Raw genomic sequence first — 23163 nt, 5'->3', positions numbered from 1 at the left:
TGGGGTTCTAATGGTTCTATAGTTCAGATCCTCTTTGTATAAGTGTGCCTAGCAAAGTGCTTTGAAGAGAGGAGACATTTAATAAATATCTGTCTAAGTAAATTGAATAATTATGTATTTTAGGGAAAATCTAAAAGAAAATTTATGCTGTGGAGGAAAATTCATCAATGATCATATTTACAATTTAACCAAAAGATGGCAGAAAACTCTAATAAAGGACTGAAGTTTTTCTTTAGGGCCCTTGTATTCTTCCCACATCCTCCTTCATTGTTTAAAATCTATTGCTTTCTCTCAACTAGCCATTAATGCTGTTTGACCCTCTAATGGTTTCTCAGTGGGCATCCAATCTTCTTTAGCTTTAGAACAAAGATTTATTTCAACCTGTCAATGCAGTTAAAGCCTTGGTTTCTTTGAGCTAAACTATGTTTTAAAACCATTTAAAATAGAGACCAAAATTTTAAAATATGGATTTTCTTGAATGAAACAGATCTCACCACACTGGGTCTCTATTTCTTCATGGCAGCAATATTCTGGAGCCAGCCTTGACAGAGGGAACTTAAATTCCCAGGTCAACACATTCACTCCATTACCTTCTGGCTCCTGCAGGCAATTGGGTTATAGCCTCTTCCATAGTCAAGTACTCCTCCATTTTCATTCCCAGTAGAACTTTCCTGACGTGACCTATATTTTTTTCTCTTTTTAAAAATTATACTTTTAAGTTCTGGGATACATGTGCAGAATGTGCAGGTTTGTTACTTAGGTATACACGTGCCATGGTGGTTTGGGGCACCCATCAACACATAAGAGCATATGACAAGTATAGTGATTGGTCAGTATTTCCTCTCTTTTTTCTCACCTAAACACAAGAAGTGTAAGCCTACCTTACACATATGTACAATATATAACTATTTGTAATGTGCATTTTGAAAAGAAGTGACTTCCAAGTTCAAATATAGCTTCTAAGCTGGGCTTCTTAGGGACTTGAATTTTCAACCATTATTAAGTTCTTTGGACTATGAAAATGTTATCAGTGGTTATATTTAAAATTTCTGGTAGTGACCAAACATTAGAATAAAATATTGGTCATATTTTTCATTTCATATTCTCCTCTTTTTATTGCATCTTTGTTAGTCATCACAGTCTTGAGTAACACAAACACCCTTTTGTCAAACCACTTCATAATCATAATCATGTAGAAAAGGTAAACATGTTAAATTTTCAAATTCTTATGCATATGCCAGATCTACCACATGCATATTAAGAAAAACAAATAGTATGTAGTTTTCAGCCTCCTGTTGAACAACATTATAATCAGAGGACTGAAGATGTTTTTGTGGAACAACTTTTTTAAAAACATGACGTATCTATGTTAATATTTTTAGTATCAAGAAAATTATTGTAGGATCTTAATTTTTATTTTATTACCATTTAATTATGGCCTATCGATATTCAACATGTTTCATGTGTACTTTTTTACAAGTGAAAAAAAATGTAAAGATCTAGAATGTGGGTTAATCAAGAAACCATAGTTTTCTATAGAAATATAGAGATTTTTAAAGGAATTGATATTTAATGAGTGCCTGTAATGTGTAGTAAGTATTTTACATAGTTGTCTCACTTGATTTTTATAACAATTCTGTGATTAATTGTGAGTATTTTATAAAATGAAAAGAATTGAGGATGAGTAGGAAGAAATAAATGACATGTCAAACAGCTGCCTTGGGGACTTCAGTACCCCATATACGTTGGGATCGCTCTATGAGGAAAAACAAACTACTACACCAAAGTCACTTTACCTTATTTCAAAGATTCATAACATTTATTCATTTCCATCCAAATATTTTAAATTTTAGAAACATATAAACTTCAATAAACCTTTAGGATTTTGTTTCATATTATGATGTCTATTAAGGGAACAACTAGTGGAGTTACATGAAGGGAGCAGAAATATGATAACAGAAAACAAACAAAAATTATCAAAGAAATAAATTTGGAAATAATAAAAAGGCAATGAAAGTACAGAGTCTTGGAAAAAGGTGATCTAATTAATAAGGCACAATTTTCAGGTACAATATTTATAGACTCTTATTTTTTCTATTTTCTACCCTCAATATTTGGTGACTGGGGGAAAATTGGAAAATTAATGTATTTGGATTATAATAGAAAAGAAAAGAAAGCATCTTGTAAAGAATATGGAACTTGAAAGCAGAAGACTTGAGATCTAGTTGTAAATGTGCCACTGAATACTTAGGTAGCTTGGAGTACATCAGTTTATTTTAACTATAAGTGCTCAAAGTAATCTGTCATGTCTTTTGATATTCTAAAATTGTGTGATTCTTAAGACCTTCAATTCTTAGAAAGCAAGTTTATGACAAATTAGCCAAATGAAATGAAAAATATCTGAAAACTCACCGACCTTATACTTTTATCTGATTTTTTAAAAGGTCCCAATGGATTTTTATTGGTCAGTTCTTTTTGCTTCATATGGAAGTTACTAGAGCATTAAAAAGAAACTATACTGCAGGATAATAAAGTCAAAGAAAACCAAATAGTCATGAAAATCTTGAAATATTAAATAGAAAATTAGTCCAGATTATCCCTTTTTTAAGAAAAAAAAGACATTAGATAATTTGAAGATGTAATTTATAAAATAGGAATGACAGCCACTCCAGGGGGCAAAAGTAGGAATGAGAAGATAGGCTCATTTACATAGTAAATGAACATCTTCAACAAATGTAATTTAAATTTTAGATGATTAATAAAACACTCTGGAAATAGATTAAGTAAATAATCTTATGTATATTAAATGTAGATGAAAAATGAGTTTTTATAACTGCTAATGTTATAGGAGTTATAATTAACCAATTTATTTAAAAAATTATTTTTCAGTTAATTGTATTTGTGACCAATACTTGAAATTATATCCATATATTTTATTTTATCATGCTGTGATAGCAAAATCATACATGAAATCATTTTTATTAAATATAATTCTTGGAAGTTGATTTGGTTTTTATTTTATTTTTCTTTATAATAAAGTACTATATTTTGTTTACTTGATTATAGACTAAAGGTTCTCAAACGATGACATCCTCTGGAACCCAGAAAAAAGTTAAAAGAACTCTGCCAAATCCACCTCCTGAGGAGATTTCCACAGGAACTCAATCCACATTCAGCACAATGGGCACCGTTTCCAGGAGAAGGATCTGCAGAACCAACACAATGGCACGAGCCAAGATTCTCCAGGACATAGACAGAGAGCTTGATCTTGTGGAAAGGGAGTCTGCAAAACTTAGAAAGAAACAAGCAGAGCTTGATGAAGAAGAAAAGGAGATTGATGCCAAGCTACGATACCTGGAAATGGGAATTAACAGGAGGAAAGAGGCACTATTAAAGGAGAGAGAAAAGAGAGAACGAGCCTACCTCCAGGGAGTAGCGGAGGATCGTGATTACATGTCTGACAGTGAAGTGAGTAGCACAAGACCAACCCGAATAGAAAGTCAGCATGGCATTGAGCGACCAAGAACTGCTCCCCAAACTGAATTCAGCCAGTTTATACCACCACAAACCCAAACAGAATCTCAACTAGTTCCTCCGACAAGTCCTTACACACAATACCAGTACTCTTCCCCTGCTCTTCCTACCCAAGCACCCACCTCATACACCCAACAGTCTCATTTTGAGCAACAAACTTTGTACCATCAGCAAGTTTCACCTTATCAGACTCAGCCAACATTCCAAGCTGTGGCAACAATGTCCTTCACACCTCAAGCTCAACCTACACCAACCCCACAGCCTTCTTATCAGTTACCTTCACAGATGATGGTGATACAACAGAAGCCACGGCAAACTACATTATATTTGGAACCCAAGATAACCTCAAACTATGAAGTGATTCGCAACCAACCCCTTATGATAGCACCTGTTTCTACTGATAACACATATGCTGTTTCCCATCTTGGTAGTAAGTACAATAGTTTAGACTTGAGAATAGGTTTGGAGGAAAGAAGTAGCATGGCAAGCAGTCCAATATCAAGCATATCTGCAGATTCTTTCTATGCAGATATTGATCACCATACTCCACGAAATTATGTCCTAATTGACGACATTGGAGAGATCACCAAAGGAACAGCGGCATTAAGCACCGCATTTAGCCTTCATGAAAAGGATCTGTCAAAAACAGACCGTCTCCTTCGAACCACTGAGACACGCCGGTCTCAAGAAGTGACAGATTTCCTAGCACCTTTACAGTCTTCCTCTAGATTGCATAGTTATGTGAAGGCGGAGGAAGACCCAATGGAGGATCCTTATGAGTTAAAGCTTCTGAAACATCAGATTAAACAGGAATTTCGTAGAGGGACAGAGAGCTTAGATCACCTTGCTGGTCTTTCTCATTATTACCATGCTGATACTAGCTATAGACATTTTCCAAAATCTGAGAAGTATAGCATCAGTAGACTCACACTTGAAAAACAAGCAGCAAAACAACTGCCAGCAGCCATACTTTATCAAAAGCAGTCAAAGCATAAGAAATCACTAATTGACCCCAAAATGTCAAAATTTTCACCTATTCAAGAAAGTAGAGACCTTGAACCTGATTATTCAAGCTATATGACTTCAAGCACTTCATCTATTGGTGGCATTTCCTCCAGGGCAAGGCTTCTTCAAGATGACATCACTTTTGGCCTCCGAAAAAATATTACAGACCAACAAAAATTTATGGGATCCTCTCTTGGCACAGGACTGGGCACATTAGGAAATACCATACGCTCAGCTCTGCAGGATGAAGCAGATAAGCCATACAGTAGTGGCAGCAGGTCCAGACCTTCCTCCAGACCTTCCTCTGTCTATGGGCTTGATTTATCAATTAAAAGGGATTCTTCTAGCTCTTCCCTAAGACTGAAAGCTCAAGAGGCTGAAGCTCTAGATGTTTCCTTTAGTCATGCATCATCCTCTGCCAGAACTAAGCCGACCAGTTTGCCCATTAGTCAAAGTAGAGGAAGAATACCAATTGTGGCCCAGAATTCTGAGGAAGAAAGCCCACTCAGTCCTGTTGGCCAGCCAATGGGAATGGCCAGGGCTGCAGCTGGACCCCTGCCACCAATATCTGCAGACACTAGGGATCAGTTTGGATCAAGCCACTCATTGCCTGAAGTTCAGCAACACATGAGGGAAGAATCACGGACTCGAGGCTATGACCGTGACATAGCATTCATCATGGATGACTTCCAACATGCCATGTCAGACAGTGAAGGTAAATTGGGCCTCAAACTACCCTGTTACTCTCAAAACTCAAACTCTTATTTTTCTGCATGTTTAATTTCCCTTCTCCAGAGATGTATCCTACTTTTCCTGGTGTGTCTTTTGCATGTTTACTTCAATTTTATTTCTTGTAAATGGAAATTTTATCATGTGTATAGATTCTGTAGCATGCTTTTCTTTATTTAGTTTTACTTTATTCCTTTATTGTTCTGTTTCTTGATTGTTTGCTTGATTTGTTTGGTGTCTGTTTTTCTAAAACCATTATCAAATAATTCTGTCAATAAAATATGGTCATCCTATAAATCCATAGTTGAAAAGTTTTTCATTGTATGTTTCTTTCATTTTTAAAAATACATTTTAAAAGTTATTGGTCAGTTTCTTTCAGTTTCTGAAATTATTAAAGTTTAGAGCCATGAAATACTATTCTGATAGACTTTGTAATAGAAAATCATTTATGGCATCTGTATGAGATCAGTGTTCATTAGTTCAGAAGATTTTCTATTTTTGAGAACTTTTGGATAAGTTCTTGATGTTAGTATAATATAGAATTTTGTTATTTTCCTTAAATAAAAGATTTCTGTTTTATCTTTCTCTCTCATTATGAATACTATTATTTACAAATTTGTAATTTTGCATTATATGCTAGAAAGTTTAGTACTAAATAAGACATGAAAATAAAGAATTGTGTTAGTATGTATGAGGTATTCTTTAAAATTGAAACCTTGTAACCTTATTTTGTGATTTTAGTTTAAAATTTAGAGTTCAAGCCTTCCTGATCTGCCCATTTAGCCTTTTCCTTTGGTTTCTTGGGTTTGTTTTTTGTATCATCCCATGTTTTTGCCCTAAATTGACTTGCTAGTTTTCCGTGTTGAACAAGTAAATACTTAACTAAAAACTGATTTAAAGTAGCTTTGTGTTTAAAGATATACAACCATAAACATTTTTGAAAATTATCTAGTCCAAGTCTAATATTGAAGATAAGGGAGGAATGATACAAAGGCGTGAAGAGCCTAGCCCATACCAAGAGGATTCATGACCCTTGACTCTTGGTCCTTTTTTTTCCACCTCCTTTGGTTTACATTTGAATGTAGATGTAGATGGAGTTCTGGAAATAAAATATTTTTGATCAAATAAAAGCATTATTATTTCCTTCCTTTACAGACTCCAAAGAACTAAGCTAACATGAACATCTCCCCTTTCAAACATAACATCTTTCTTGAGGACTCACAGGAAAATACACATTTTTGTGAAAAGGATTTTTTCCTACATCTTTGTCTAGATGAATAGGAGTTTAGGAATTCAAATCTGGATTTTAATAGAATTTTTATTGAACTAAAATAATCACTGTATCTGAAGGAGGACAAACTGCTTTTGTTTGTGAAATTCCAATAGATTAGTCATTTTCTGATTTGTTTTCGTCTCTACAGGCTATTGGATTGACCATTTTTATTGACAATTAGTTAATTGAATAAAATACTCAATTTGTGGGTTTTTTATTTAGATGATTATTTGAATAAATGTACATTGTAAGAATTGTGATATTATGTGGGAACAGTCTTTAACATTTCCTCTTTACAATCCACATTTTATAAACATTTTATACGTAGAAAATGACAATTGCAGAAGAGTAAAGAGATTATTCAATAGTCGTGTCTATAAAATAACAAAATAAAACAAAAACCCTAGAGGGTCAATGGCATAACGAAATGCCTTAAGATTGTGTGTACATGATGAACATATATCTAAAGAGAGTTTGATTTATCATCATAGATATTTTGTCAACATGCTGCCAGATATTTATATGTTGCTATATATCCCAATATGTGGCACTTACTTATATGCAGCCATATAAAAATAACAGAATGTTCTATTTTGCTTTTATATGTTTGAATGATGTATAGGTCATAATCATCAAAGACTGTGTGAAAAAAATTGTTTTGATAAAATAGAGGATGAGATACCATGCAGCATATAAAATTATGAATTGTGTAAAGATGATACCAAAGAAGTGAGGCAATTAAAATTTAAATGAAATTAAACTAAAATATATTTTAAAATTAAGCAGACAAGGAAATTATTCATAAAGATTATGTTGATATAAATTTGGGCAGGAAAACTATAACAATTATATATGAATTACATATGTAATGGTATGTGTGTGAATTGTAGTGATTACTTCTAAATGATGTATGTAGTAAAATGTTACATATTTTCTTTGTTTATGTATCACATAAGCATGCTATTTTTCTTCTAATGAGTAATGGTGTACTTTTCATTTGAAATCTTGAATTCCTTCAGTATTTAAAAAAATAGAAGAAACTACTTTTTTCCAATCAATAATTCCTGACATTTATTAACTCATGAAGTATTAGGAATTTTTAACAGATTTTTAGCAAATATATGCTCTATCTATATTTGAATGTACTAAGATAACTTTGAATAGTATAACATTCTACAGGTTATTTAGTATCCCGTGAACAAAACAAATTTAATTGCTTTCAAATTATTTGTTGTATGCTTTTCCAAATTCAATTAAACTGTATAAGTTATAGGATATAAGACAGTCATTAGATATATTCTAAAAGATTTGTTGATGTTGAAATATCTTTCTTGAGGAAAAATCAATATAGACATAGTTTATATTGCTTAATATTTATTAATATTTTTAGCTTGAAGCAAGCTAGAAACATGCCAGACGTGGTGGCTCACGCCTGTAATCCCAGCACTTTGGGAGGCTGAGGCAGGTGGATCACGATGTCAGGAGATCGAGACCATCCTAGCCAACATGGTGAAACCCCATCTCTACTAAAAATACAAAACTTAGCTGGGCGTGGTGGCGCACGTCTGTAGTCCCAGCTATTTGGGAGCCTGAGGCAGGAGAATCGTTTGAACCTGGAAGGTGGAGGTTGCAGTCAGTTGAGATCGCGCCACTGCAGTCCAGCCTGGCGACAGAGTGAGACTTCGTCTCAAAAAAAAAAAAAAAAATGTACTTCATCTCATGTCCTCCGATATATACAGCCTTTTTAAAAGTATATATATTTGACCAATATTTGATACTGAGAAGAATTAAACTGTTTATGTAACTGTAGCCTGCAGACAATACTAGATCCAGAAATAACTTATTTGTATTTCACTTTTAGGAATTCAAGAAAATATTGTCAAGTTTAAAAAAAAATTGGTAATCTCCTTCAAATGATTTGAACTAATTCAGAATTTTTTTGTTATAAAATTTACTTTTTCACTGAGATTTTACCATGAAAGATAAGACAGTTATAAACAATTAACATTTATGTACAACTGGTTCTAAATAATGAAAATAAAATTCAATACAAAAGCAGATTCATTTAATCTGCTTGCTCTTGGTTGATTATAAATTCCTATGCAAAGGGTGATAGTCATCCTTATTCAGTTACACATAGGGTTATTATAAAAAATAACAGAAAATCAAAATACATAATCAGAATTATTGGTAATAAATTGACAGAATTTGGGTCAGGTTGAACTTCTACTTTATTTCTATAGACACAGCCAAACAAAACACACGTTTCAAAGAATTATATTTAAAATTCAATTAAGAAAGTTATATATCCAAATGAAATCATGTACTACATCATAAAGGATATTAATTTATTAAAATCAGTATAAATTATTGTTCTATTTTCATGAGAAATCTATAATAAAATCCTGTAAGAAGTAAGACAAAAGTAGTGTCAGTGTCATCGGGAATAATCTAATAGATTTTAAGAGACTAATGATTAAATAATGAATTTGTTTTGTATTTACTTGTCAAATGTCTATTACACTAAATTTCTTGGTAAGTTCAGTCACTTGGTTTCAAATTAAGACTGGAAAACCATAATTATTGAGCAGATTGTGAAAAATATCTGCATCAGTGAGGTTCAAAGGACAAATTAATGTTTATTTTTAAACGTGTTTATCATAATTAGGATGTTTACTTTTTCTAGTTGATGACTAATTATTCTATGCTTCATTCATTCCAATATTTATTGGATGTTTTGCCTTGTGCAGGGCATTGATTTTAGTATTGAGGGAGGGGGAAAAAAAGACAATATGAGCCTTGCCTTTAAGCAGCTTAGAATAGGTGAGATCAGTCAAGTACATATGCAATCATGAAACAGATATGTATTAATGTATTTTCTCAAATCTAAGACTGATTAACCCATGACACATCATTGCTCGTTTTGTATTATGGGAGGAAAATGCTGTGGTTAAGTAGCAGTGTTGACCACAGGAGGTATAGAGGTGAGTAGTGGTACATATGCTGTGGGTTTGCCATCCCCGGCAGCGATGAAATGATGGAAATGGCCTAGGGGAAAATGTTGGGAGGAGGTTATGGAAGAGATGATAGTGAGGAGTGTAGATAGAAAAATAAAACTATTGTATGGCGTTCTAGAAGCTGGAGTTTCAAGAAAGTGGAGGTTGACAACATTATCAACAAATCTTTAAAGGATAAACACTTGAGAAGCATCGTTCCTTCTACTGTTTAGGAAGCAGGAAGCAACAAAGTATTTCCAGAGACTGCTAATTAGAGAGTCTTTTACAAAGAATAAAACAATTTGTTAAAAGGCAAATTCTATATATTAGGGAAAATAAGAGGTTCAGTCATTATAGAATATCTTGAAAAGACCTATGAGATACTAATGAATGAAATTTAAAATAATAATTGTGTACCTTAAATATAGTTGCATTTTCAAAAAAGTATGCTGTGAAATTTTGTCACGGTGTGAGTATAAAAAGCAGGCAACCAAGTCTTCAATCTATTTTCTAAATCAGTGCTTCTCTTAAAAAAAATCATTTTATTTTTATTTAACAATTATAATAGAGGTATTTTTAATATTAGGCTACTAAGTAGTCATGGCACACATGTTCCTAACAATAACACAGGAATTCTCTTAGAAACAAATGTTTTTGTTCATTGTGAATGTCATAGAAATGCCTTATTTTCAAAAAATAATGTTAAAGCCAGCAACAACCTATTAGCACTGGGTTGATGTAATAGTGGGAAAGTGACAGAAACTTCCATACACAAGGAATACTTTTTGTTTTAAATTTTTTATTATACCTTAAGTTCTGGGATACATGTGCAGAATGTGCAGGTTTGTTACATAGGTATACACGTGCCATGGTGGTTTGCTGCACCCATCGGCCTGTCTTAAAAAAAAATTTACTAGTGGGTTGTGGGGAGAGTATGGGAGAGAATGTGTGGATGTGGGAACTGATGGGCTGAAGTTAAATAGGATGATCCTTTTGAAGAATGATCACTTGTTCATTTATTTATTTTATCACTATCTAAATTTCTTTTTTCACCTGATTTAAAATTTGATTTTGTTTTGTTTTGCTCTGAGATTGTGAACATCTGTGTGCGTCATTTTTTTCTAGGCTATTCTATGGTTTAAAATTTTTGACATAATTTGATTTTTGGCATAATAACAAAAATAATTTTTCTAGTCCCAGTGGTAGATGTGTTTGAAATGCATGTATGGTTAACAAGCCTAGTGCATGCTAGTACTACAGAACATCTGCTGCCCTCAATCATCTGTATTACTTGCCGTTGCAATGTATGATGTTTCCTTGGTGTCCAAAGCCTATCATCTGCGTCGTGAGGAAACAGATTGGTTTGATAAACCCAGGGAGTCTCGTTTGGAAAATGGACATGGTCTGGACCGAAAACTGCCGGAAAGATTGGTCCACTCTAGACCACTCAGTCAACATCAAGAGCAAGTAAGTGCTATATTTAGCAATTTCTTTTAGATTTATCAAAAAAGACTCAATTCTACCCTAGAATGGTCTTAATTGTCCTAAAAGGAATGCGATATTTGTCTATTAATTTCACAAATGATTTTTTCCAAAAACGTAAAGGAGTAACACAGCTCGCTTCATCAGCTATGACTGACTGAAATTGGAGTGTAGCTGTGATACTTCTACCAATTTAAGTGATTCATTCCTCCAGCAGATCATTATTAAGTTTGTGTAACATATCTAGCAAGCTATACAAGGAGAATACATGGAGCTCTGAGAGCTTACAAGCGATTGGGTGAAATAGATTTGGGTAATTTTCAGTGCTTTCCAATAACAATATGTTCAGATGCTAAAAGCAAGTGAGAGCATGGCAAAACCAAGTGGGCTGGGATAGGAAGAACACTTAACCTGGGGGAGAAAGGAAGCTGATACTTTAATGGATCTATTATATGGAAATGTTAGTTGCTTTGTTATGTATTTTTGAATTTTATGTACAGACCAACTCACATAAAGTAGATATTACTAATCAGTGTATTCTTATAGATGAAGAAATTGAAACTTAGAGGTAAATTTCACAATTAAATAAATATGATACCAAAATTCATGATCTCACTCACTTTTGAGCAAATGAGGTGATGTTTGAATTGAATTTTGAAATACACCTACGAGACTAAGAGTTGAGTGAATTGAAGGAGAGTCTTCAGGTAAGCCAAGTGGCCTTTAATCAATTGCCTTAGCAGATCAGATATTGCAGGTTTTGTACTCATTATGATTATTAAAATATCCAAAATAAATAGTTGACTTATTTTATTTACATTAACTCCTAAATCATCCTATTTAGTGATTAATTGAAGTGGAAAACAACCATATTTTGAACAACTGAGAAGATCCATATAGACTTACTATAATTCAGTGTTTGTCATATTAAGGTATAAAAGAAAACAAGGCTTTGACATTTATAAGTACTGTTTAAATACATTGTCTATACTTAGATTTGATTTCTTTCTAAGCAATTTAAGTTTTCATAGACAAATTTCTATCTATTAAACAGAATTTTTTCTTAGAATTTTGTTCTGTTTTTCTATATGCTATCGTATTTTCTAGAATTATTAGAATTCTTCTCTACTATAAATTTCTATCTTTAGTTTTTCATATATTTAATACATATTTTGTTTAGGCTTATATTTACCTCCATTAAAATGTCAATATAATTCCATTTTTTTACTTCATGTTTACATATCAGCCTGTATTGAATTATGCTTTCATTAGCTTGTCTTGCTATTAAAATTGTATTTGTGGTTGTGTTTCAACTCTCATCAAATAGATCTGGCTAGAAAGTAAGAAAATTAATAAAATTATTCTGCACATTTAAAATATTAAATTTACCTCCTTTTATCTACAATTACTAAGATAATAAATTTGTCAGTTAACAATAACTTCCTTAAATGTGTTTATTATATGAATCTCTCTAAAATGGAATACTTGTTATATCTTCCGCATCTCATTTGTTTCTCTGAAGTTTAGTGTTTCCCACAAACCTAGATCCAGTCAAAGAAAACACAGATACTTTAACGAAATCATAGTAAGATAAACTATATAATAAACAGGGCAGCTTGTTTAGTAATTAACAAACAGGAATATTTATTATCAACACTATTTCCATGGGCACTGAGAATAGTCTTTCCACCTAATTTATCAAACTAATATTCTTTGAGGATATATTTAAAGTAATGTGTCCAGCCCAAAAATATGTAAATGAAATATTCATATCTTTAAGGACATTCTTGTTTCTAATTTTATGTTACTAACATACACAGATTTATGATTTTGGTCTACTGAGTACATAGTAATAATGGTTTAAATAATATATAATTATAGACCAATATAATGTCAAAATTAAGCAGAGAAGGTATTTTTAAGAATCATTTAATAAATTTCTTGCTATGTCTGCTCAAGTAGAAACATAAGGATTCTTGTTAGGTGAATATAATAATGTGTATATTCTTGCTAAAAGTAATTTTTTACATTTGTATAATATTTGACATTTTCATATCTAACATACAAACAAAAACACTATATATGTACTATTAAAACTGCAACTATGCAAAGTTATAAGCTAGTTAAAAGTGAACAGCCATAAAACAGCCACACAGGCCAAAAAAAGGAACATTTCCTGTCCCCGAAACCCCTGTATGTCCCTTCCAGATCATAACCACTCCCTTGCCCAAATAAGTAACAAGTGTGCTCACTTTTGTGACAATAATTTGTTTTCCTTTATCATTTTTTTCTAAACAGATTCTACTATAACATACATTTTAGTTACATGAAATTCAAAGCTTGAATTATATAAAATTCAAAATTCATGCTTTTTGCATTAATATTTATCTTCAAACACTGTCTCCCTCTTTAACTCATCATAACTATATTTTGGCTTGGAGAATTACAAAATGGCATTCTCATGTTATTAGCTTATTTGCATCTCTAATCATAAAAAGCTAATATTGAGCTCTTGGTACTAATAAACTCAGATGCTTTTATTTGAAAACATGCATAACAAGAACTCATAAAATGCTTTGGAGGCAAAAGTAATAAAGCCAATAATACTAATGCAAACACTAATTTATCTGCTTTTAAAACTAGTTTACATAAAACAAACATTAGAGGGATAGAAGAATATTTCTGAAAATTTTTTATTAGACACACAATCATATTAATTATAAAAATAAACCAAATCTTAAAATCCATAATTGTTTCATTTCAAATATATATGTATACTTATATATGTGTGTGTATGTGTGTGTGTATCTGTCTATCTATCTATCTGTCTATCTATCTATCTATCTGTCTGTCTGTCTATATGCTTAACCTCTGCCTTCTTCGGTAGAAATTCAGCACTGCTTTGTGAATTGCACAGATAAGCTAATCTCTTATTTTTAAAATTTTACTTTAGTCACTTGCTCTATAAATAATGCTAATACCTTTCACAAGGTGGTTGTAAAGGTCAACACTTCTTGACTATTATAAAATCCCTTCACTTTCTGTACTTATGCTCACATCATCTGCAATTCCTACGCAACTGCTGCATTGAGGTACATTAAGCTCCCATGAAAGAGCCACTCTTTCTCTTGAATCTAGGAATTTGAATGTTCTGTTTTCTCTCCTTGGACACTTTTCCTCTACTCATCCCTTGGCAAACCCTAATCATCACCCAAGTGTCCATGTACATGCCCCATGATGCAAGAAGACTCCCCTGACACTACCACCCCCACTTCCCCAGAAATCTGGGGTAAGTGTTCTTCCTTTGTGCTCCAATAGTGCCCCATGTATTATGTCCTGGGCTGTGAGCTTCTTGAGAGCAGCAGCTCTCTATTCCAGCTACCATGTTATATATGTATACAGTGCTAGGAACCCAGCAGGGCACTCTGTCTCCTGCATCTAGAATGTGTAGTATTTAAGTGAGGGAATGGATGAATGTCTGTATGAATACACAGTATGTTAACAAAAAGGGCATGAAGGCTATCTGTCTTTCGTGTGTGAAGCAAAGGGCTCAATTCATTCCCTTTTTGTTAACATGCTGTTTATATATACAGGCTAGATTCATGAAAATAACTCTTTTTGAAATATTTGTAGGTAGGAAAGAACAGCCCTCTTTCTGGGAGGCCTATAGGCAATAATTCTATCAATGAGGAATCACCAAAAGACAATGATAACAGAGACCATCCCCTTGGGGAGAGGAATGTAGCACCACTTGACATCAATTCTGCCCCTTGGCTTTGTGCCTACTCATATTTGGCGGTAGCAACACCTACCCGTAACCCCATCTGCTACAGGACTCTCTCAACATTCACCCTCTGTGGTTACTAAAAAGCTTAGCTTCGACCAGCTTGTACATCTGATTCATACATGGAAGACAGATAGACTTTTGGTCATATTGATCATAATTATGGCAGTTTTGTGTTGCTGATTTTTTAAGTGGATTTATGAAGCTGCTTGCAGACAGGGTAGATGGTCTCTGAAACTATAGGAGATTGTATGAGATGTTCTGAAAGCAATATTCAAGAAAATTAAGATGTTCAACATTCCTTCTACTATAAAATAAAAGGTAATAGTGGCTATTTGATAAAACTGGTGAAAAAATTAGGAAGCCTGATGATGACTCTTCTAAACTGTGTAATAGATCCACTATGAGATTACATCAACATCTCCCCAGTCTGAAAATTGGAAAGAATACTAAAAGGCAAAATTGTGTTTTCTTAGTTTATTTTTGACCGAGTGGGAAGAATAACTTTTTGTAATTATTATTAACTAATACCTGAGATTAGAAGAGATTGAAATAAAACAAAGTAACATCCACCAATTTTACTGAATTATCTGCAGTACCAAAGCAAAGTTCAGTTACACCTAACAGTTACAAAATTTTCAATGCATATGATTTTATTTTTAGTAAAAAATAAAGATTTTTAAATGCATATTAAGAAAAGAAGAGAGGAAGAAGAAGGAAAGAAAGAAGGAGAAAAAGATGCGGGGAGGGCAAAAAGTAACAGAAAGGAAAGAGTGAGAGGCAGACTGAGAGACAGACAAAAGAGAGACAGGAGAGAGAAGAGTGAACAGCAGGGAAGAGAGTGAAAAAGAAAAATGTAAGCAATTGTTACAAATATGAATAAGGTTTTCAATGGTTTACAAAGTTAGCATTGGTATGAATTATCTGAATTGACTTATTTTACTTACCCTAATATTTTTATAATTTAGTAAAGAATATTTTTGTTTTACTCTGCAGAATTCACATAATATTCCTGGACTTAACAGGATTCTGCTGTTGTTTAGGGAGTATTTTATGTTAATCTAAGGCCTGCTTAAGCTTTTTCTTTCCTAAAGAGAATAAAAGCTAAAGGCTATAATTTTAGCTTTAGTTTTTTAAATACCTGTTTTAATTTTAATATCTAGAATTCTAACAATTTTACAGCTGGAAATACTAGGACACATTAAGTTCACAAGAGTTTTCTAAGGAATCTTCACAAAATGTATACATCTTTAGTTTTAAATTCTGTTTTATCTTTTGGGAACACACTTCTTAAACATATTCTAAAATAGGTAATATGAAATCTTTATCTATATTAAACTTCATTTTGGTTGTAATTTAAGTCAAAAATTTTCCTGTGACAATACATACAAAATTCCATACAAATAAAATCCTGTTAATATAGATAAGAATAAATATTTTACTATTTCTGTCTTTCATTATTTCACAAATCTCTTTTGAAAGCAAAGTTCCATGAAATATAAAGCACAAGTTTGCATTCGCTAATTTACTTTTGTTTCAGAAACTTCATTTCACCAGGTGGAAACACAGATAATGCAGTCTATAATATTCTCATATTCAAGTCTCAATAATGAGAATTGAAATCACAGATTTGCACCAGTAGCTTTAAGTGTTACTTCTTCTACCCTAAGGAATGTCTAGGAGACATAACACGATCAATAATGCAAGCTTTGAATTTTAAAAAGTATTAAAGTGAACAAAGTCTTTATTTATATAGAATTAGTCTCTGCACCTAGTTTACAATGAAACTTCTAGTACATGTGCTCAGCAGAAGTACAATGCCACAATAAATCAAGAAACACAAACGTAAAGTAATCCTGATTATGATGACAGAGATGCCAAAGTAAGGGGATCTTCTCTGTTTTTTCTCCCCCGGCACGACTTAATTGCTGAAAATTAAAAATGCTTTTCCATTTCTAGACTGTCCAGAGCAAAATCAGCAGCTGGCAATTTTCCAAATACATTCTATATCCGAGGTCATCAATATTGACTGCATACTACTGTAGTAACAAACATTCTTCAGAACCTATTGCATGCACTTATTAATTTTTCAAATGCAACAAATTATTTTGCAAGAGCAATTGGTTATAAACGCGAACACCATAAGAACTCAGAACCAGTAATATCATTATATAGTGTTAGTGTAAGATGTTTAAATTGCCATCATGTGAGAATCTCCTACCATGTTCCATTGATGTAATCAATGTGCTTTGAAATGAACCATTCTAATTATGTACATTGCACTTTAAGTGTCTTTAATGTTGGTTTTTTACCTTACTACATGTATGTCTTAGATTATACAGATGAACGGGAAAACTATGCACTACATCTTTCCTCATGCAAGGATAAAAATAACAAGAGACTCAAAGGATCACACAGTTTCAGGTAAAGCAAATCATATGATCTAATTTTTTTATTCTAATGTCAGATTGACATATGTACTGACATTTGGATTTCATTTTAGATGACTCATGACATTTTCGAAAACATCACTTCTTATATCAAAAATTGTGTTTTGAGAAATGTAAAAAAATAAGGATATACATTTGAACGTAAAAGACATTGATGACATGATCATTAATAGGAGGTACTAAATAGTACATATTTGCATCATTCTTTTCATTAACCATATGTTTTAATGCACATGGTATTACAATGCTCTGCAGTTATTGCTGTATTAAGAAATATGGTCACTGGTTGTGGTAATATAAGACATTCTTATACAGGAAATTAAAAATCTGTCTTGAATTCTTCAAGGAATAAATTCCCCTATTTCTACTCAACTTGAACACTGTCAATTTATGCTAGGGTTTTGTTTGTTTGTGTTCTTTATAAGCCAAAGCTAATGGTGGATTTTTTATTTGGAAATAATTTTGGATTTCCAAAAATAATACAGACATTCCTTTTGCCCACTCCTTGCCTAACATTACTAATGTTAACTTCTAATCCCAATAAAGTGATCAAACCCAGGAAATTAACATATATATAATAATATTAAAATATCTATAAGCCTTATGCAAATGTTGAGTTTCTCCACTAACCCACCATTTTTTTTTTTTTCTGGTCCAGGATCCAATTCAGAATCCCACATTGCATTTAATTGTTTGACTCCTGCATCTCCTCCAATCTGATAGGTCCTCAATCTTCCTTTGCCTTTCATGACTTGGAAGCTTTTTGAAAGATACATGAAATTTTTATATTATAATTAAATAGTCCATATTTAAATCAATGAGATGAAGTATAAATTTTTCCAAGTTAATGAAATTTCAAAAAATGAATATTACCTATATTTTTAGTCAAGTATGTTCTTTGAATATCATGGACAATGTGCATCAATAGAAAATATTCAAATATATATATAATTTATGTATTGTATATGTATAGGCAATACATATAACATCTAACATGGTATATGTACTGTGTTTTCTTTCTTAAGCACTGATATAACAAACAGGATATTTCTTTAGTGTAAGTGCTATTGTTCCTTGCAGATCTTAGACAATGGAACATGTGGACATGGAACAGGTTTTGCTTTGAGCAAATTTCTTCTTTGTTTTCGTAAAGAATGAATTGATTAGGAATCTAATGTTGTTTTCCTTTTAAGAATAGGTAACTTTTCTTCTGCCAGAGACAGATAATTCAAACTTTCGTAGTTTTATTGCTGTTCAAACTGTATTTTAAGTACTGATGAAAATTCCAGGGTGAATCTTAAAATCCAAGGACTCTTTTTGTGGAAGTAATTACTTGCTTAAAAAGATTTCAGTTTCCTCCAGCTCATAAAGCAAAACAACAAAATATTTTCTAACAATGCCAGAATTATTTTTTCATGATGTACAACGGAAATCTTCAAATCATTTTTTTCCTAAATCATCAGAATCTACGCCAATGTGCCTGTTTTCTAGCTGTATTATTTTATGCTATATTAAGAATTATTCCTTCAACCTTATTATTTATCTTTCCTACTCTTTAGTTATTCTTTTACTTTAACTAGAAACAAGTTTTAAAATGTAAGAATTACAAAAATAAATGCTAGCTCTTTAGTAAGTATTCTAGTCTCAAAAATAAATTTAATTTCTGCTGTATATAGATTTCACAAAAAGAGAAAAGGTTATTGTTTTGGACAATAAATTTGCTAGTAATGTACTATATATTTTCTCTGAATTCCCCTTTTTCTTTTGATATCTACCTAAAATAATACTAAAAATGGTTTCCTTGTTATAGTTACCCTGTATTGATTACTACTGAATATATTTTCCATATGTCTTAGGAAAAATAATCCCATACTAAATTAAGTCTTTTAAAACAATCTGCGTTTTATATTCTACTTCTACTTTTAATTGTTTTAAATACATCTACGTATGAGGCTAGAACCAGAAGTTACAATCTTTGACAGTATCTGGAAGTTTTAAACCAGTGCCAGGGAAATGATGGCAAAGAACATTTACACTCCTGGCTAGTCTGTGTCATTTTCTGCTCAACAAAAAGCCTAGTTTGATTGACTAAATATTTGGTAATATTAAGGATTTATTGTTAGCTATACTTTCCTTTGTATGTTAGTGTTTTAATTGAGATTATGTATTTTTAAAATTGATAAAATGGTATGTGTTTATCATATACATCATGAGGTTTTGAAATATATATACAAGTACATATGTTTCATGAAACAAAGTGATAACTACATGAGTTAATGCTTATGTTAATTAGCTAGAGTTATTATAACAACTGTCTTAGCATTCTTCTATAATACAATATATTGTTATTAACTATAATTACCACTGAGTATATCTTTTGGAAATGCACACTAAAATATTTACAGATTAAATGATATCATATCTGAAATTTACTTCAAAATTAATTAAGTGTAGAGAATGTTGGAGATGTAGATAAAATAAAATTGAACATAATTTGTTGATTGTTGGAGCTTGGAGATTAACCACATTGGATTTTATTATAATCTTATATTTCCATATATATAAATTTTCCATAATAAAATTGTATAATTGCTGTTTGTTTTTCATGTTCACAGTAAAACAGCAGTATCCAAAGCTTCATCAATAGGGAAAAAGCTAGCAAAACTAATAATTTAGCTGTCTTTGTGAGACAAGACAAAGATTTAAGCAAGGAAGTAGTGAAGAATAAAATGTAGTATACCTGTTCTTTTATGGTGGAAAATGGCCATTAGTGAATTTTAATTTTGGTTACATAAACCCATTGATAGTAAAACTACTATGAACCTTTTATAATATTTTAATAGACAGTTCTAACTTTATAAATAGTTTATAAAAGTTATATAAAACAAGCATACCTGGCAAATAAAAGAAAAATAATGTATTTAGGAAAACAAAAATAATTTCAAAATAGAAGACAGAAGTAATGTTTGGTTTGGTTTGGTTTTTACGATTCTCCTGTGTGGTTCTCAAAATGTCAGTGGGACCCTCATGATCTCAAAGATTCTTTCAGGGGGGGTCCACAAAGTCAAGACTATTTTAATAGTAATGCAAAGGCAGAATTTGCCTTTTTCATGCTGATCCTTTTATGAATATACAATAGAGTTTTTCAGAGGTTGTTTAATGTGTGACTTCACAAGAGATTTGATACAGAAGTAGCTGTGAAAATTCAGCTGCCTTCTATTAAGTCCAAATTAAGCCGATTTACAAAAATTTAAAACAGCATTCCCCTTCTCATGAATTTTGCTTATAAAATAGTTATTTTTAATAAAGTATTATTTATTTTAACATGGAATGAGTTTATTATTTTAAATGCATTAATAAATATTTTTAATTCTCAATTTTAATTTATAATATGGAAAATATACATAGCTGTAACATATATAAAGAAAAACTCCTTGAGATACTCAGTAATATTAAAGAGGATATATGTTTCCCCAAACCAAAAGCTTGAAAGCCACTGCTGTACCCATATCTGCAGTGAAATGTTTTTTCAAAAAGGAAATATACTTTTTTCTCCTTATTAAAAAAAATATATGCAGCATAAAATAAACTGTTTCTATAACTCATAGTGGATGCATTTTTTTTTTGCTTTAACCATTTTTTTAAACTGGAATGTTTCTTGGTTTTTTTTTAATTATTGTACTTTAAGTTTTAGGATACATGTGCACAATGTGCAGGTTTGTTACATATGTATCCATGTGCCATGTTGGTGTGCTGCACCCATTAACTCCTCATTTAGCATTAGGAGTATCTCCTAATGCTATCCCTCCCCCTCCCCCCACCCTACAACAGTCCCCTGAGTGTGATGTTCCCCTACCTGTGTCCATGTGTTCTCATTGTTCAATTCCCACCTATGAGTGAGAACATGCGGTGTTTGGTTTTTTGACCTTGTGATAGTTTACTGAGAATGATGATTTCCAGTTTCATCCCTGTCCCTACAAAGGACATGAACTCATCATTTTTTATGGCTGCATAGTATTCCATGGTGTATATGTGCCACATTTTCTTAATCCAGTCTATCGTTGTTGGACATTTGGGTTGGTTCCAAGTCTTTGCTATTGTGAATAGTGCCCCAATAAACATACGTGTGCATGTGTCTTTATAGCAGCATGATTTATAGTCCTTTGGGAATATACCCAGTAATGGGATGGCTGGGTCAAATGGTATTTCTAGTTCTAGATCCCTGAGGAATCGCCACACTGACTTCCACAATGGTTGAACTAGTTTACAGTCCCACCAACAGTGTAAAAGTGATCCTATTTCTCTGCATCCTCTCCAGCACCTGTTGTTTCCTGACTTTTTAATGATGGCCATTCTAACTGGTGTGAGATGGTATCTCATTGTGGTTTTGATTTGCATTTCTCTGATGACCAGTGATGATGAGCATTTTTTCATGTGTTTTTTGGCTGCATAAATGTCTTCTTTTGAGAAGTGTCTGTTCATGTCCTTCACCCAGTTTTTGATGGGGTTGTTTCTTTTTTCTGGTAAATTTGTTTGAGTTCATTGTAGATTCTGGATATTAGCCCTTTGTCAGATGAGTAGGTTGTGAAAATTTTCTCCCATTTTGTAGGTTGCCTGTTCACTCTGATGGTAGTTTCTTTTGCTGTGCAGAAGCTCTTTCGTCTAATTAGATCCCATTCGTCAATTTTGGCTTTTGTTGCCATTGCTTTTTGTGTTTTAGACATGAAGTCCTTGCCCATGCCTATGTCCTGAATGGTAATGTCTAGGTTTTCTTCTAGGGTTTTTATGGTTTTAGGTCTAACATGTAAGTCTTTAATCCATCTTGAATTAATTTTTGTATAAGATGTAAGGAAAGGATCCAGTTTCAGCTTTCTACATATGGCTAGCCAGTTTTCCCAGCACCATTTATTAAATAGGGAATCCTTTCCCCATTTCTTGTTTTTGTCAGGTTTCTCAAAGATCAGATAGTTGTAGATATGTGGCGTTATTTCTGAGGGCTCTGTTCTGTTCCATTGATCTGTATCTCTGTTTTGGTACCAGTACCATGCTGTTTTGGTTACTGTAGCCTTGTAGTATAGTTTGAAGTCAGTTAGCGTGATGCCTCCAGCTTTGTTCTTTTGGGTTAGGATTGACTTGGCGATGTGGGCTCTTTTTTGGTTCCCTATGAATTTTAAAGTTGTTTTTTCCAATTCTGTGAAGAAAGTCATTGGTAGCTTGATGGGGATGGCATTGAATCTATAAATTACCTTGGGCAGTATGGCCATTTTCATGATATTGATTCTTCCTACCCATGAGCATGGAATGTTCTTCCATTTGTTTGTATCCTCTTTTATTTCATTGATCAGTGGTTTGTAGTTCTCCTTGAAGAGGTCCTTCACATCCCTTGTAAGTTGGATTCCTAGGTATTTTATTCTCTTTGAAGGAATTGTGAATGGGAGTTCACTCATGATTTGGCTCTCTGTTTGTCTGTTATTGGTGTATAAGAATGCTTGTGATTTTTGTACATTGATTTTGTATCCTGAGACTTTGCTGAAGTTGCTTATCAGCTTAAGGAGATTTTGGGCTGAGACAGTGGGGTTTTCTACATATACAATCATGTCATCTGCAAAGAGGGACAATTTGACTTCCTCTTTTCCTAATTGAATACTCTTTATTTCCTTCTCCTGCCTAATTGCCCTGGCCAGATCTTCCAACACTATGTTGAATAGGAGTGGTGAGAGAGGGCATCCCTGTCTTGTGCCAGTTTTCAAAGGGAATGCTTCCAGTTTTTGCCCATTCAGTATGATATTGGCTTTGGTTTTGTCATAGATAGCCCTTATTATTTTGAGATACGTCCCATCAATACCTAATTTATTGAGAGTTTTTAGCATGAAAAGTTGTTGAATTTTGTCAAAGGCCTTTTCTGCGTCT

The 23163-nt window shown here is 32.6% G+C and overlaps 1 protein-coding gene across 9 annotated transcripts in view; it reads left to right on the top strand.

Annotated features, from left to right (window-relative positions):
• Positions 1 to 23163, top strand: part of PCLO (piccolo presynaptic cytomatrix protein) — a 402165-nt gene that overhangs the window by 241198 nt on the left and 137804 nt on the right. For all 9 annotated transcript variants that reach the window (XR_004032228.1, XM_030822013.1, XM_030822012.1 and 6 more), the window contains exons 7-9: positions 3067 to 5254; positions 10868 to 11004; positions 17137 to 17227. Coding sequence is in view for 8 of the 9 variants with exons in the window: in XM_030822013.1 (XP_030677873.1) it covers positions 3067 to 5254; positions 10868 to 11004; positions 17137 to 17227 (2416 nt within the window). In the remaining variant the exon portion in view is untranslated. The remainder of the gene's footprint in view (positions 1 to 3066; positions 5255 to 10867; positions 11005 to 17136; positions 17228 to 23163) is intronic.

The sequence above is a fragment of the Nomascus leucogenys genome, chromosome 11 (assembly GCF_006542625.1).
Source record: "Nomascus leucogenys isolate Asia chromosome 11, Asia_NLE_v1, whole genome shotgun sequence".
Classification (NCBI taxonomy): domain Eukaryota; kingdom Metazoa; phylum Chordata; class Mammalia; order Primates; family Hylobatidae; genus Nomascus; species Nomascus leucogenys.
Note: the sequence above shows the minus strand (reverse complement) of the source record. Positions and strands in the feature narration are given on the sequence as shown.